At 47.9% G+C, this 16932-nt stretch overlaps 1 protein-coding gene across 1 annotated transcript in view; it reads right to left on the bottom strand.

Annotated features, from left to right (window-relative positions):
• Positions 1-495: 495 nt before the first annotated feature.
• Positions 496-16932, bottom strand: part of ZC3H4 (zinc finger CCCH-type containing 4) — a gene marked incomplete at its 5' end in the record, with an annotated part of 29934 nt that continues 13497 nt past the window's right edge. Inside the window, 13 exons of the mRNA XM_084612321.1 lie at positions 496-5477; positions 6486-6737; positions 7042-7445; positions 8365-8726; positions 9140-9246; positions 10230-10356; positions 10793-10906; positions 12047-12180; positions 12336-12432; positions 12587-12729; positions 14358-14580; positions 15414-15524; positions 16686-16911. Coding sequence (XP_084468447.1) covers positions 3973-5477; positions 6486-6737; positions 7042-7445; positions 8365-8726; positions 9140-9246; positions 10230-10356; positions 10793-10906; positions 12047-12180; positions 12336-12432; positions 12587-12729; positions 14358-14580; positions 15414-15524; positions 16686-16911 — 3805 coding nt within the window. The 3' untranslated portion in view covers positions 496-3972. The remainder of the gene's footprint in view (positions 5478-6485; positions 6738-7041; positions 7446-8364; positions 8727-9139; positions 9247-10229; positions 10357-10792; positions 10907-12046; positions 12181-12335; positions 12433-12586; positions 12730-14357; positions 14581-15413; positions 15525-16685; positions 16912-16932) is intronic.

The raw sequence follows: 16932 nt of genomic DNA, 5'->3' as shown, positions 1-16932 counted from the left end.
GGGAGTGTGAAGATAAAGTGCCCAGTTGTGAGGTGCTCGGGGCAGAGAGACACACAAGTGCTTGGACAGACAGCAAAGTCACCTTCTCTTAGCAACTCTTTCCTGAGAATACAATCAACCCCTTTAACCCTGCCATTATTTCTCTACGGTCAGCACTCCGATATTCACTGCCAGGATTATTGCTGTTCTCCAAACAATGTTACATGCCTGAATAGGACTGGATTAAAAATGAACTGGAAACATGCCTGCAAAGTGCGTGTCCTCCCACCACATCTGTTAAACACAGAAACAGTGAGCGGGTTTAAACTCTCTCCCCCATTCTTCAGACCGTAGAACAGTCCTGCCCAAAAGAGTGCTGCAACGAGAAGAGACGGGATTTTTTAACTCCCCTATGAAAATGAAGGGTTACAACTACTTTGTTGCTATAATTTGTAAAGAGCTATCAGGAAACACGTATGTAGTTAACCCACACGTGAGCCAAATGAACCAGAAACCTTTAAAATAACTGCATCCTTTAATGGCAGTAATACAATTACAGAGGATTAAAGAGCTCACAGGAGAAATATAGATGACATTTTTGGAAGACAAATGTGCAATAAAAAAAGGGAAAAAAAAAACACAAAGCCATGCAACGAAACAGTCATTGTAAAAACCCCAAGACAGTATATACATATTTGCATCAACAGCTTCAATTCTGAAATAGTATTTACAGCTTATTACAATCTCAGTTAGAGCATTATTTTTTTTTCTCGTAAAGCTCTGGCAGATGGAAAAATATGAATGAATTAACGATGGGTGACTATATTCCACAATAGAGCGTCACTCCTCTTCATATTCTGGATTGGGATTAATAGGGTTTTTTTATGTATGTTACAAATGTTTAGGGTTATGGTACAAACGCCACTGAATTCACATCTCTCTCACTAAAAGCAATCTCACATGGAGGAACAGGACACAAATGATTGATTTCACTTCTCTCTTTTTTGTTATAGTGATACCAGCCAAACTCCAAAGCCATAAGTCCATGTCACACTTCACTGCAGGTTAAGAGCTGAGGCTGTACCAAGAGAAGGCATGAGGTAAACCACTTCAACAGTGCGCTAACTACTACACACAGATGCCACACTGATTCATTGAAAACCAGTAAACAATTTCAGGGAGAGATGCAAGCAGAAATTTGAATAGATTAGATCTCCACTGGACATCCACATATCAAACAGATGGGCACAATCCATTGGCATCTGAGTTTTCTGGAATCCAGCTGGTTTGAGAGACGTTGTTTAGAGTAAGTTTGATATAACCTTTTGCCTCAAATTAAAGTGGGGTGCAGGAAGAAGTAAAACACATAGCATCCAAAGGGAAGAAGACAAGTAAATTAACACCAAACATAAACGTAACAAAACTTCAGAGTCCAGACTGGGTTTTGTTAATTGACGAGAGTTAATTTTGGCATTATTAATGTTAATCTCACATGCACCAAAAACAAAGAACACCCATTATCTGTAGAACTGTTTCAAAACAAATTATACGCTTACAGCAAAACTGAGTTGGTTTTTAAGCAGCTGTTCCACTGTTGGACAATTCATCCTAAACCAGATTCAATGACGGTAGCCAGTGTACTGAGAAATGTTTTTCCTCTCACACTACTCCTTATGCAAACACCAGCCCGATGACAAGCCACTGTGACATGATGCAATGGATGAATTCTCAAACCAGACAGGTACAGCCACTTGGGAAATATTCTGCAATAAAACGGGAACCTCTCTTGGTGAAGGTGGGTCAGCTGGGATAGCCTGGCACCAGATCCCCATCTAAGCTGGTGTAGCACTCCCTGGTGCGAGGCTCTGGGGAGGGAGAGTTACGACACGCACACTGTGCCTTTAAAACACTCACCAGCACCAAGTATTTGGTCTCTCTGATAAAAGTTCTGGCTTGTACCTCCGTCAGAAGAAAGCGCTGTACTCAGTTCACACGCCATGGACATTTTTCTAATCGTACCACAGACATTGAGCTGGCTGGAAGCGTCAAGAAGAATACACCTGGCTCAGCCATGGTCATAAAACTGTGTTTAAAATTTAACTTAGTCTCCATTATTTCACAGGAGTTGATACTGCATGTTGGTCATGTACATTGTACAGATCCATGTCTTAACATATGGCTAAAAAGGTGCGAGCATTTTAGCTTTTCCTTGCTGCAGTTTATGCTGTAAAGACACTTTGCATAAAATGTCTTTACCTTCCAATACTTGTGAGCATGTTTGCCACAGGCTTTGCCAGCCAAATACTTGTGAGTGTGGGATACTATCAATATTCCCGTGACAAATGGTGGAATCCAGTTAGCTCCACAGTGATACAGCTATCAAAAAAACAAGAAGTAGGGGGTAGGGGACACCGTGACATCGAGTAACCACAGAGGCTACCAAGGGGAACGTGGGAAGGAGAAAAAAAAAAGTTTAACACATTTTCATCGTCAGAGGCAAAAGGAATTTTGCCTTTCTGTGCGCAGTGTATTCTAGATTGAGAACAATCTGGGCCTATGAGATCAGCGGTTTTGACCTATACAAAGAGGCAGCCTCACAAAGATCTAGCACGTCTAAGACAAGTGCGGGGCTGAGGGATGATCAGGAAAACGTAAGCTACAGACTTGTCTGTTGGAAAGGTTTATAAATCTGTTACCCCCTTTACTCACTGAAACAGCCTGTAGCAAGAACACTGAGCCACAGAAAGGAGTCACCCCAGATCTTCCTTCCCTCAACAACCATTTTCATAACCACAGATTCTACAGTATCCCGTTCATCTTTTGAAAAACTTGATTATCTGCCACTCATGTCCCTTCCCTTGTAGCTGCTTTTCCCTGCACACACTGAAAGCACAGTTCATTGTACTCAACACTTCCATCTACACATTTGTTTCTAAACACACAATGAATCAGGAAAACGTACTCAGCACCTAACATCACTTTGCTTCATCTTTTCTGAAGAACAGCCTCTCTTTCTTAGGGTGGCACTATAGGACAAAACTTGGCCTCCTGAAACGCACGGCATGCAGAGTTCACCCGTCCCATCTGGATGGAGATGGGTTTTACCCCTGGTGGGGTGGGGATCTACTGAAAATCTTAGAACACAGATTTGTGTTTATGGAAAAACCCTCCATACGCAAAATGCATACAAGTGAAATCTGATTGAGATTAATAATTTAATTTCAATAATACAACCTGTTTTTGGTAGACTGCACAACTTTTTGGGATGCAAATACTCCATGGCCATCCACGGACGGCCTCGAGAACGCGAGTCCTGTTACAACCCAGCTGGGTCTTACAATCAAACCACCTCCAGAAAATGGCATAAAATATTTACTTAAAACAAAAGCAAACAAACCCCCCACAATTACAAAAATAATCCCACATGGTTATGTTTCCATGGTAATTCTGTTCATTGTACTAGAATTTTAAAAAAGACTATGATACAAATACTTTAGTTAGTTACAGTTCAGAAGTGAACACATTCTACTCATCTGCATGGCTCACAGCTTTAATCTGCTAAGCAACACGTATGAACCACGTTTCTCTGCCATCCAGTCTGTCACTACCCTTGTCCTGAATGTAGTATAGGGGACTTGCTCAGCTACTGCAAAGAGAGAGGACAAAAGGGTGGCGTGACAGATCGGCCACAGCTTCCCAAGGAGATTTCAGACAATTCATTATTTTCCAAGAATGATTTCAACTGCACTTTGAAAGAAAGCTCTAAAACAAACGATTGGGGTAGTCAAAGAAAATGCTGGTTATTACTGCACAAGGATACTTTGATTATTAATTTAAAATGCACCTTTGAGACTATATGTTACAGCACTGACCAGAACCAAAATGATTTATATACATGTTATATGGCTAAAGTGAGCACTAATGGAATAAAAAAACGTTACCAACACTGTGCGCTGCAATTCAATACATGGACGCAAGGTCAGTCCTTTAATACTACTGGCAGAACGGTGAAGCTGTGGGATCAAAGCCCTTAAAAACATCTTTCAGAGATCCAGCATCCTGCTGCTCACTGTCCTGGGCAGGACTGTTGCCTGCAAAGGGGCTGCCTGACCCAGGCTTTGTGGTCTGCTTAACCATGCCATAGACGGAGGGCACAGGGAGGTTATGAACCCCTGGCTGAGGTGCAGTCTCCTGGGTGGGTGTGGAGGAGGCGGCGGGGGCGGTGGAGGAGGAGGCCGCCTTGGGACGCGGCCTGTTATAGCTATTGTATCTGTCTGTTGCAAGATCAGCGCCTGCCTTCTCGGCCTCGGGCTGATCCAACGCAGACCTGCGCACAAACAGAGGCTCCTTGGCCTTGTTAGCGCTCTTGCTGGCCTCTGGGCCTTTCAGCGATGCATTCCCTTCGCTGGGAGACTCTGCGGCTTTGCCACCTGAACTCGGAGTCCTGGGGTCATACAGGCTAATCCCACTGAGCACGCTGCTTTGGCTACTCCCTTTGCTTAGTCCTCCAGCTGTCAGCAGCCTGGGGTCGTAGGGAGCAATGGTGGGAGCTGTCTCGCTGCTGGGCGTGGTAGCAGCCGTTGGCTGAGCTGGCTCTGCAGGTTTAGTGGCTCTGGCAGCTGCTGGCTCTGCTGGTTTCTGTAACCTGGGATCAGCTGGTGCTTTGCGCATCCGAGGGTCACTCGGTTTATCGCTCTGCCCGGGCCCTGGACTGCCAGACGCATTTACAGTCTTTAATATTCTTGACAACAGCTCGAAGTCAGGGATGTTGGTGCCAGAACTGGTGGCAGGCTCTGCTTGGGCTGCTGCTCCTCGCTGTCTGGGATCAGAAAGGCCTGTATTTTGGGGCCTGTTGAGTCGCGGGTCAAGGGCAGGTAATGACTGGAGAGCAGCTGGGACAGGAACAAATTCTTGCTTTGGGACAGGCAGTGGAATCAGATCCTCTGGGCTCCACAGGACCATTCGGGCAAAGTTTGGCTTGTTTAGGATCACGTCTTTCTTTATGTGGCTGAACTGCTGCAGCTGAGACCTGGGGTCTCGCAGAGCGTGGGCTGGCAGTGCGTCTAAGGGGATATTGACCGGTTTGTCCCTTAGTGCTCTTTCCCCTTCTTCCTCCTCAGCAGCCAAGGCAGCCTTCTGACTGGCAGCAGTGTTGGAATGAGGAGCATCCGGTTTCAGGGCAGGCGTGGGAATGTGTCTTGCTAGTCTTGGGTCAGTGGGCCCTGCGTCCCCAGTGCTAGATGGACCACAAGTATCGGCATTTCGAGACAGCCTGGGATCCCGCAGCACACGTGGATCCGCAGGCCGACTGCTCCCTGCTGGCTGGGCCTTCTGCAGGCGAGGGTCACTCACACCTGGGCCGATGCTGCCACTGATTTCTCCATGGGATGCCTGGGCATGAGGCCTGCTTGAACTTTGCTGCCTTAGGGTTTTCAGTATGGAAGTGACGCTACTTCCACCATCATCCTCGTCACTGGAATACCAGTTGCCAGGATCACCTGGGAACGAGGAGAAGAGAGTAAGCAAATACCACGGTGTGCACAGCTACAGCTAACCGCAGGGTAACTGGTTCTGTTGGGTCTGCAGCAACTGGTCTCACACGAACAAGCAGCTCCCTCAACCCCTTGGCAGCTCACGATGCTGCAGTGCTAGAAAGGGGGATCCACAAACATTTAGCAGGCACCCAACCTCACCAAACTACATTAGCTTTGCTGGATCTTTCAGCCAGCTGCTCTTATTTCTGTATCACACTCTTGCCATTTTTCCTCTCACCTATTTCATCCTTCATGAGCACCTTCATCCTCGGTGCTCACCCCAGGCCCTCCTTATGAAGGGAGTTTCTGAATCAGTGCTTGGAAGATTTTTTGGCAAAAGACCCGAGTGCACATTCTTCAGAAACCTCCAGTGCCCTTCACTACAAAACCAAGATGGCCATCTGCAGAGAATATCTCCCCAGCTCCAACGCGGAGGCCCACGCTGGCACCAGGCACTGTCTGTCGAGATCACAATCTCTAGAGCTCCTCTTTTTGTTTTAAGATTTGTCGTTTGTAAAATAAAAGCACAAATCCCACTGCCAGCCTGAGCTGTCAAGTATGTTCGAAGAGGAGCTGGGGATGGAAGGGTTGGGATGCAGAATGACATTCCCACAGGGCCGCTAATCTGGAAAACAGGGAGGATATCTGCCCCCCAAGACATCTTAGCCCTGATAGGGAGGGGCTGGGCAAAGACAGATCTGGGACAGCATTCTCATCCCTGTCACTGACAGGCCTGCAAGCGTAGGAGTGTCCAAACACAGCACAGAAATGCAGACGTGCCAGTGCTCACAGCCCACACGGAGGGGGAAGGCAGCGACCAACTCCAGACAACCAGAAATGGTGGGAGGAAACAGGCCAAGGCCTCCTAAGCCAGGACAGCACGTTAGTCTGGTGTGGGACCCCTGGTGGGTAGGGTGCAGGGGCATCCTTCACAGACATATCTTTGAAAAAGCCTGGTACTCTGCCACTTGCCTTCCTCATTCTCCCGCTCCTGCTTACTGCTCTCGGCCAGTCTTCGAGCCCTCTCCTCCTCTTCCTGCTGCTTCTGCTGGATCCTCAGGTACAGGGCTCTCTGGGCAGATGGCAGGAAGTCAGGGATGTTGGCTGATGGTTTGTGTAACCCTGGAGCCCCTCCTTCACACAAGGAATCGGGTTCCAAGGACTGGTCAGGGAAAAGATGCTCTGCCAGAGGCTCGTCCATATCCTCGTAATTCCCATAGTCCTCTGCATAGAAGGAACAGGGCAAACATTCACAATCACAGGACACTGAAGTTATTTCTCATACAGCTGATTATAGCAGCCGATTCTCAAGAAAGCAGTAAAGAGAGACTTATGCCCATGAAACCAGCCAATGTTTGAGTCTTGTCTGGTGCAAGTTCTGCCCAGCCACCCAGAGCAGCACGTTAAGTGCTCACAGGCAGCTAAAAGAGACCAGGCCAACATGGCATCTCCAGCCCCCCCTGCATCAGACCAACTGCTGTCATGGTAAACAGAGACAACCGAAGGACAGTCAGTAAGAGGAACATACCTGGGTCACCCATCAAGCCAGGGTCCATGTCCAGGCCCCCCTCTTGCTGTTGGTAGAAATTATCATAGAAGCTTTGTGCAGGTGGGCCAGGGGGCATCATTCCGGAGTGTGGAGAATCGTCCGGGCCATATGGCATCATTGGGGGCCTGGGACCCATTGGAGGCCCAGGATTCATCCCTGGGCCCATAGGCATATCTGGGTGCATGTCGGGGTGCATATCTGGATGCATGTCCGGGTGCATGTCAGGGTGCATGTCGGGATGCATGTCCAGATGCATGTCAGGATGCATATCTGGGTGCATGTCAGGATGCATATCTGGGTGCATGTCAGGATGCATGGGTCCTGGCATAGGCCCAGGTGGTCCACCAGGCCCAGGGAAGCGGGGAGGTGGTGGAACTGGGTGCCTGGAAGAGAACAGAGGGAAATTTAACTTTTAAAATGCAAACTTGAGATCAGTCACATTTCCCTACAAAGAGCAGGGCTTGCAGCAGGGTCCTTATCAGAACTGGAAGGACAGGCACAGTGCTGCAGGGAATGCCTGTTGAGGCTCCCTGCAGGAACAGACCATGTTGTTTTAATGCACCCACCACAAGAGCTGCCCGAAAAGCCTCATTTCCACACAAAAGGTGCCTATTCCACATCTCTCCACTCCAGCAGCCAGCTCTTTACTGTCGAGTTTCAGTAGCAGCAGGACTGTGTCCTCAGCCCTTCTGTACACTGCTATGAAATGGCAGCAGGTTGTTGAATTCACACAGTGCACCCCCCTCCTGCCTAGACCACCATGCCATGGCACAGAGGTCTCTCTGGGCAAGGAAGACAGGCTAACCTTGTAGCAAACCAGATGTCAGGAGCAGAACCTTGGCTGGCCTGTTTCCGAGCCTACTCCATAGCGAGAGAACAGGAAATACAGAATGTTCTGATTACACTGTCTCCGTGACTGCAGTAAGGGGTCAGTAGCACTCTGCGTGCAGTGAAGCAACACACAGGTTCCTATTTACCCTGTACTGTGTCTAAAGGGTCCACAGAAATTCTGAGATGCATACAGGGACAATTTTGCTACTATGCCAATAACACAAAGAAATTCCATATATTAACTACATTAAATAACAACTAGGCTACAAGTGGGAACATTCTGCTTGTGACTGAGAGAGGCTGTGGATGAATTTCATCCTGTAAAACTACTTTAAGACCCTCAGAGAAAAGAGTATGAATAATAACCTATCCATGGCATACATAACCCCCCCTTCCTATTCCTGACTCTCCCACTGAGCGTTATTCCTCTTAACGCATCCATAACTAGTTGGAAGGGAGGGTCATGCTTACCGCACGCCTAGTTTCTCTGCCAGCTGCCCAGTGGGCCGCACCACAATCTCAAACAGAGATGGGATTTTCTTATACATGTCCTGCTGCTGCTGAAGCTGCTGTGGTGAGAGAGGTTCGTGCGGCGGAGGTGGCAGCTGGGGTGGCCCTGGCGGTGGAAGGGGGGGCGGTGGAGGAGGTGGCGGTCCTCCAGGAATTGGCCTGCCATTGGGAGAAGTTGGAGCTGGGGGTCCAGGAGGACGAGGGGGTGTGGGCAGCAGGCCCACTCCGGGTGGAGGTTTCGGTAACGGATTGATGCCCTGTTTCTTTAGCTCTTCAACTTCCTTCTCATCTTCTGCACCTGCTTCTGCATCATCAGCCAGCATCTGAGGGGGAGAGAGAGAAATGAGAGGCAGTTAAAAGCAACGCCCTGAACAGCCCATGTTGGTATGAGTTTGCCAGGTCTCAGCGCAGCTGCTCAGACCATGGCCTGGGCCCGTGTTTCTCCAGCGCTGAGGCTGCACATGAGAGTCTGCCAGCACGGGCTTGTCTCCTACGGTACATTAAACAGTGTTCTAGCAAGCTGAAAGTGTCCCAAAGCATGGGGCTTCTGCTCTGTAGAGTCAGACCAGGCTCCCTGCACTTCCCTTTTCAGAATTCAATCTCAGGACTCCAAATGACACCCTTGTTACCCGACCTTACAAACTCCTCTCTCCTTGCTGTGAAAGTTTCGCATGGGCAGCAAAATCAGCCAAGGAAAGCCACTCCGAAAGGAACCCACATTACAATTCCCTTTTACCTTGTCCAGCAGCTCCCGCGTTTCGTCTGTGAGCGGCTCATGGGAAAACATACAGTCGTCCCCATTGATACAATTCCCAGTGGTGTGGAACAGTTTACAAGGAAAGTCTCGTACAAAGTGTTAAGGAAAATGAAACTCCTTTGAGTAATTAATAAAAAATCTGGCAGTGGGCAGACAGGTTATTTTTAACAGTGCTCCACCAATGGATTTGATGTGGTACATTCTTACTAAGAAGGTGAAACCTCTGCAGTCCCGACACTGAAAATAAAACCCAACTGCCCCACACCCCACATTTTCCTTTTCTAAAACTCCTGCAAACTCACCTGCTCTGTGCAGCTCTGCGGCCTGAAGACCCCATTCCCTTGTGCTTACTCCATACTGTATTGTTCGCAAGCTGAGCCCACCTTCACCAACATGAAGCCACTTGTGTCCCTGCAGCTGTCATACACTGTTAAAAGCCTACACATCTTAAGGTATATGTCTTCCACACTCCCATGGCTAGTCCTAGCCTCCCTCTCCCCGGGGAAACATTAGTGCCGATCTTCATCATGAGACCCTTCCCTTCCTTTCTGACACGCTCTGGTGAGCCGTGAAATAATGAAGATGCCATCACTGGCCTCTGAGTCAGCACCCACTGAAATGAATGGGGCTGTTCACACCTCAGCGTCCAGGCTCTCTGCTGGCTCAGGCAGGCATAAGTTACACTCAGGGTAGTCTCTCCCCCAGTTCCTCCCGTTTCAGGCTCTCTGCAAGCTTAGGTAGACGTCTCTGCATCAGTTAACTCAGATCACAATGTGAAGGGTTTGTCTACAATTCTAACAGCTAGAGACCGACTTTTTTTAAACTGAAAGCTGAGACTGAAGAACAAATGAGAGTTCTGTCTCTACCTTCAGCTAGCCCCTCACGGCCCCCTCCCATAAGCCGGTGCACCCCACATTCTGGGAACCGATATCATACAGGCACTTGCCTGTAGATCGTAAGCCACTTGGTGCAGGGACCTACTCTTCTGGCCCATTTTCCCTGTTGCATAGGGCCGCACACGACTGACTTAAAGCCACTGATCTCCGTGGTGACTGGAAACACAGTGAACAAGAGGAAAGGATATCATGCATGTAAGGGCAATTCTCTGCCCTCGCACAGTAACCAGTAATGTAAAACTTGCACAGTTCCCGTTTCTTTGGTAGTTCGATGTCATGGCTGAAATTGCAGTGCTCCCCCTGTATAGAAAAAGTACAACACCCCCACTGTTAATGAAACAATAAAAGCATACACAATAACAGGGGGAAGCAAACACCTATAAGGCACTTGTTATAGAACTGATTCTCTGCTGGGGTTCTGGCCCTGAAATCCTTGAAAACTGGGCTCTGTGGCCCACGGTTATCCTGTGTTTTTAAAATCGGAGAATCAGGAAGTAGAAAGTAAAACAAGTGTTTGTCTCAGATTGGTGTTTGCACACTTGATTTTCCTTACACTCGGTGTAACTCTCCTAGCACTCAGCACGTTATCACTTTCAACATGTATTCTAGACTCTATGTTCTTTAATGCAAGGACCACGTATGTCTCAGTTCATATCTTGTACAGACCTGGATGCATTTTAGGTACTACTGAAATGCTTAACAGTAAAGTCAAGGCCACTATTAATTATCTCCTTACCCAGGTACACCTGCCTTCCACAAAGTATTTGCAGATAACTTTTCCTTTTTTATCCGACTGCTGGTGGGGTTTATCATGGTCATTCCGTCTGTAATTTCCACCACTTCCTCCGTCCTGCAGGAATTGTAAGGGTGTAGTTAACAAGCACAAAGAGGCAAATCCTAGCCATGGAAAGAAATTAACCATCTTCCTACAAAATGCATTTCAAAGTGCACATGAAGGTCTTGCAGGAAGGCAGCATAAGACTTGCAGCCTGACCAACTGTAGCTAGATGGAGGGACAGATTTCAACTTGGTTTGTCAGTCAACCCATCAGAATCCGAAAAATCCATCCTGCCTAGAAAAGGGATTATTGTCATGAAGACTGGGTCAGTCCCACTTTTACACTGCTGGGAAATACACAAAGATGAAGTCTAGACTTTGGGCTCATTTCAAGGTATTTCAGAGATCTTTTCTGGTGGGTGGGGAATGGGGGTCATTTTCTGATTGTAAGGTCAATGCATACACTTGGTGACATGAACTCCAATAAGGGCTCCCCTGAGATGCCTCCCTCTTTTTAGCATTACTTGGTGCCAGTCGAACAGTGCCTGAGAGCACTACAGCCCAGACAAAAACAGGCAGAGGAGCCCCTTGAAAGAAGGGAGAAAATCAATGCCAGAGGTTCAAAAATTGGGCTGCTTGAAAGCTTGACTGCCAAGCTCAGGAGTACGTGACCGATCGCCAGTCTCCTGCCACTGAAGTGCAGCTAGGATGAGAAAAGTGGCTAGATAAAAGGAGCCCAGCCTCTTGGCAGATCCGTTCTCTGTGCCGGTCCAGTGTCACTTTACTGAGCAAGACCAACCGTTACTGGCTTTACCCCTGGAGGCCCTGCCAAGCCAAACCCCGGTGGGAAAAGGAGCTGGGGTATGCTCTGCTCTGCATCATCAGGACTGTTAATTATTTCCCAAGTTCTGTACTCCAATGGGGTTGCAGAAGCCAGAGGTCTGGATCTTTACTCTCAGCGATGATGAATGAGATAGAAGGAAGTCAACTTGTGGCTCTGAGCCTAAGGCAATATGCAGCACTGGCAGGCAGAGAGCCCTGGGCAGGCTCAGAAAGTCCAACTTCAGTCCCAAATTTCAGAGTTCAATACATGCAAATGAAATTATTTCTGGGGAAGCCTGTCTGGTATGTTGGAGAGAAACCCCATGGGCACCTTTCCACAGGTGACCCAAGTGCAGCAAGACCCCAACGGAGACAAGGCAGAGCTGCTTACCCCCATGTCCTCATCATAGTAATCGTCATCGCCACCTTTCCCCATTCCACTTCTGCTCCCGCCTCTTCCTCTTCCCCTGCCCATCCCCTTGCTTCCTCTCCCTCTGGGGCCACGGCCACGCCCCCGATTTAAACCTGCAATAGAGCAAAACAACATAATTATTTATACTCCCCCCCGCCCCCCAAATAAAACCTGACCATTATGATACCACAGGCTGGCTCTACTCTTCGGACTGCGCAGAGCCCCCGAGCACCGTCTAATTCACTCTGCTCTGGGCTCAGTTGTGTACCTCGCCCTCTGCCCTCTTTGCTCCTCCGGTACTGGTTCAACTCTTTTGAATAGTCGTCGTACTCCTCGTCACCCATTGGCTCTTCATTGTCACCATACTGCAATTCAGAAAGAACAGAGCGGTCAGTGCACCGGACTCTTGGCCCAAAACTGATGCTCACCCCACCGCTTCTAATTCCAGAAAAGAATGTTCTCCCACTTAACGCTCCCCATCTCTGGGGGACTCAGATACAGCTCAGAAACGGGCCTTACTTCCATTTCTTCCTCATACATTTCCTCCTCCTCTTCCGGATGTTCACCTCTCCCTCTCCCACGGCTTCCTCGGCCCATGCCTCGCCCTCTCATTCCACCTCTGCCTCCACGCCCTCGGTATCCTCGGCCTCGGCCTCGACTGCCTGTAGAGCGAGCAAACAAGCGTCAGTCTGCTACTGCAGTACTTGAACACTCCGACAGCCATGTGGCACCATGAGAGATGCCTGGCTGTCTTTGGAGCAGGTATCAAGTCAGTTCACAGGAGTAACATGGTTGTCTCTCACTTACAGAGGACAATCAGATCAGATTATGACAGCAAATGATCTCTTAGTTACTGCTAGTGAGATCAATGAGTTTGCGAGGGTGTGCTGGGGCTTTTTAAGCCTACTAATACAACATAGGGTCATTTTCCTAAGGAACACAAACGTAAGTTTCAGAGTAACAGCCGTGTTAGTCTGTATTCGCAAAAAGAAAAGGAGGACTTGTGGCACCTTAGAGACTAACCAATTTATTTGAGCATGAGCTTTCGTGAGCTACAGATGAAGTGAGCTGTAGCTCACGAAAGCTCATGCTCAAATAAATTGGTTAGTCTCTAAGGTGCAAACGTAAGTGCATACCTAATTGAAAGGAAAGTCAATGGCATTCCAGTAAGGGTTATCCGTCACATTTAAATAGTGAAGAATATGGCAAAAACAATACATGCCGGGTACAATATCTGTACTATGGTTCTGTTTCAGGCTCTATCAACCTGTAACCAGAATCCATCCATTTGTGGTAGTTACCTGCCCCCCATTACCACAATATCTGAGTGCATCACAATCTCTAATGTATTTATCCTCACCACACCACTATGAGGGAGGGCAGGGCCACTCTCCCCACTTTACAGACAGGAAAACAGAGCTATAGAGAGACACGGTAACCTGCCCAAGGTCCCACAAGAGGTCTATGGAAGAGCAGGGAAAAGAGTAGGGAACTGAACTCAGATCCTCCGAGACCCAGGTTATCACCTCTACCACTCAGCGATCCTTTTAACAGAATGTATATATACACATATATATTACACACCCGCTTAGTAAAGACATTAAAACACCGGCCTCCTCCTTGTAAGAGCAGGTTCTGTGTATTTTAGACTTTTCATAGAATAAGTCTTGGTGCTATTTGGTTTTAAGTGGGTTAATGCTTTTTAAAATTCTGAAGCAATTACTTTTAAAGTGTCTAAGATGTAAACATTTTAAAGTAGCCGTTGTGAATGCAGGGCAATTACCGCACATAAAGTTTCATCTTTCATGCAGGATTACCGACATGGTACACTTCAGAGTTTACTCTGAATACACTTTAGCAGGATGAAATCTGACTTGGCATGTTATCCTGGCTTTGTTTTCTTTGCACACAAAGGACACACGCTGTTTTTTAACCTCACCTGTATTTTTAAATCTATCTAGATATAAAAGAAAGAATGTGCCTTTAAATATAAAGCTACAAAACTGGGATCTGACCTTTGCCCTCGCATAATAAAAGATGTAAGAAATGGACGTCTCTGGGTCTCGCTGTGCAGCACTAATGAGTTATTCGGCCCTGCCGCTGCAACTGCAGCAGACCTGTGTTGTACCAGGGGCTCAGAGCAGGCACAGCAGTCCACCTGCATGCCGCCAACTACAAGATCAGAGCCTTACGTGGTGACTGATCATCAGCCTTAATAAGCCAAGCGTTGTAACATGTTGATTAGAAAAGCGTTTTGGCCTCGGAAGCATGTTGGCAAAGGCAGCCATACCTCGCCCCCGATGTGTCCCCTCCTTAGCTCTCCGGTACTGGTTCAGCTCTTTTGTGAAGTCGTCATACTCTTCTTTCCCCATGTCTTCATCTTCATCCCCCTCGTATTCGCCATAGGCCTCATTCTCGTAATCCTCATACATGCTGTAATTCTTGCTCTCCATTTTGGAGTAGCTCTTCTTTGGCAAGGGGGCACTGTGAGAGGACTGATACTGCTGGTGAGACTGAGAAAAGTAGACAGACAGGAAGGGGTAACAATGAAGCAATGATCAATTTGAAACAGCAGGGTGATGGCTGATGCACAGCAGGTCCCTGGGGCATGCCCTCTTTCCAGACTTGCCAAGGAACTGTGGAAGTAGAGCGGTCATTATCCCCAAACCTGCAAAGCCACAGCCCCCTCATGGTTTCATTTAATACCTATCATTCATCCCTTCCCTGGCAGCTTTCTCCCAGGGCCTCCAGAACTCTGTAGAGACAGACAAGCTCTTCATCAAGATTGTATATACAAAGTGCGGTTAGAAAGGGTGTAACAGACTCATCAGACAGAACTAGAAGGAGACACTGAAAGATGCACTCAAGTCACCTTCCTTCTCCCAGCCACTATTCTACAGGATTAAAGCTTGGGAATAGGTAGCTCCTTGAAGAGGGAATCACCAGCATTCTTCAGGGTCCCCTCTGGAGTCAGAGGACCATGGCCTCTGAAAGAAAACCACACCTGCTTCAGGCCGAGTTCCCAGGGTAACTGCATGCGGCACCTACTGTTGTTTGCTCATTTCCCTCTGCTCTTCCCTGTCTCTTTGTTGGCAAGTGGCTGTTTCAGGTTGACAAGGGAAGGCCAAAGGGGACATCTGATGTAATGATTCAATTTTTAAAAGAAACGGAAAAAAATGAAAGATGGAAGGGGCTCAGCACCTGGAGCAAAGCCAGGAGCCCATAAGACTGGCCTTCAGCCCCTGCGTGCAGCGAGACAGGTCTGTGTGTGCAAAGCATGCAACATTTCCAACACAGTGCTGGAGAGAGCAGCTTTCCCCACAACTGGTTGATCGCGGGTACTTACAAGAGGGTAAGGAGGGCTGTATTCCCGGTACTTTCTGTGCCCCTTCTCACTGGGGCTGAAATCAGAGTCCTCGCTGTAGTCAGAGAAGTCTTCACTGGAAGATGCATGGCGCTGCAAGGAATGGCAAACATATTGTATGATTTTAGTACAGCGGCTCTTGCGCTCTAAGCTTGAATTGCAACTCTGTGGCCAGGCATCTGGACTGCCACACACAATATAAACGAGTCTTTCTTAAGATAACTCAGATTCTGGCTTGCAAAAATCTTGACAGTGTTCCTTGAATTGACCATTTATGATGCAAAAGACTTATAGTGTATTTCAAACGTCACTGTAGATTCTGTCCGAATTGGGAACGTTTCCAGTTTGTTTAATTGGTTTCTAATGAAAGCAATTCATATTACACCGTCTGTTAGCTTGAGGGTCTCATAAACATCTTTGACTTTACAAGCCAGACATTCTAATTTACCATATACTAGTCTTCTTGCAAGCACAGGTGTTCACAAAAAAGAGATTTACTTTACCAAATGAAACTGTTTTTCCTTTCCATTCCACCCACAGATATATGCAAACACAGAAAAAGAAAAGAGATTCCATACTAGGGTATCTTCTACCTCCCCACTGTTTCTTTACTTGTTACCTCCTGCTGGGTTACGTCTAATTTAAACAGTAAGCTCATATTTCCTTGTAGGTGAGGTACAATGCACCACATGGTGCCATAATGACGGGCTACATCCATATGGCAAGGCCTAAGGCAGGGAGATTCTGCCTAGGATACTATAGCTAATACGTTCTCTACAACAGTGGTTCTCAACCAGGGGTCTGGGGCCCCCTGAGGGGCCACGAGCAGGTTTCAGGGGGTCTGTCAAGCAGGGCCAGCATCAGACTCACTGGAACCCTGGGCAGAAAGCCGAAGCCCCACTGCATGGGGCTGAAACCCGAGGCCCTGAGCCCCCGGGCTGAAGCCGAAGCCTGAGCAGCTTAGCTTAATGGGGCTCCCTGTGGCATGGGGCCCCAAGCAACAGCCCTGTTTGCAACCCCCTAACGCTGGCCCTGACGTTTATATGCAGATGGGCTGTGGAGGTTTTATAGTTTTCGGGGGGAGGGGGCCTCAGAAAAAAAAAGGGTGAGAACCCCTGCTCTACAAGGTAGGTATGTAAAGGCAGCCATTGGAATCACTGACTCTGTAAGTGAACCATGCTGTGGTCTTGGAGGAGTGGAGTTGAGATCCCTATTACCATACCTGGCAGGACTAAGGTGTGTTTGTTTACTCACTTTGTGCTTGGATTTCCTTTTCTTTTTTGCTCTTCTTTTCTCTTTCTCTCTCTCTCGCTCTTTCCTCCTCTTGCGCTTCATCCGCCGATGAGCCTTTTCCTCATCCGAGTCACTTTTGTGCTTCTCTCCCTTCTCTTTCCGGCCCCTCTCATGTGACTCAGAAGCATTTTGGGGCTCCTCTCCCCCATCGTCCTCCAGCTCGCCTTCTTCCAGCTCCCCATCCTCCCTGCAGAGCAAACACACACAC

This window comes from Lepidochelys olivacea (assembly GCF_965140295.1).
Source record: "Lepidochelys olivacea isolate rLepOli2 genome assembly, chromosome: 23".
NCBI lineage: Eukaryota > Metazoa > Chordata > Testudines > Cheloniidae > Lepidochelys > Lepidochelys olivacea.
The sequence above is the reverse complement of the archived record's forward strand: the minus strand, read 5'-3'. Positions and strand labels throughout refer to the sequence as shown.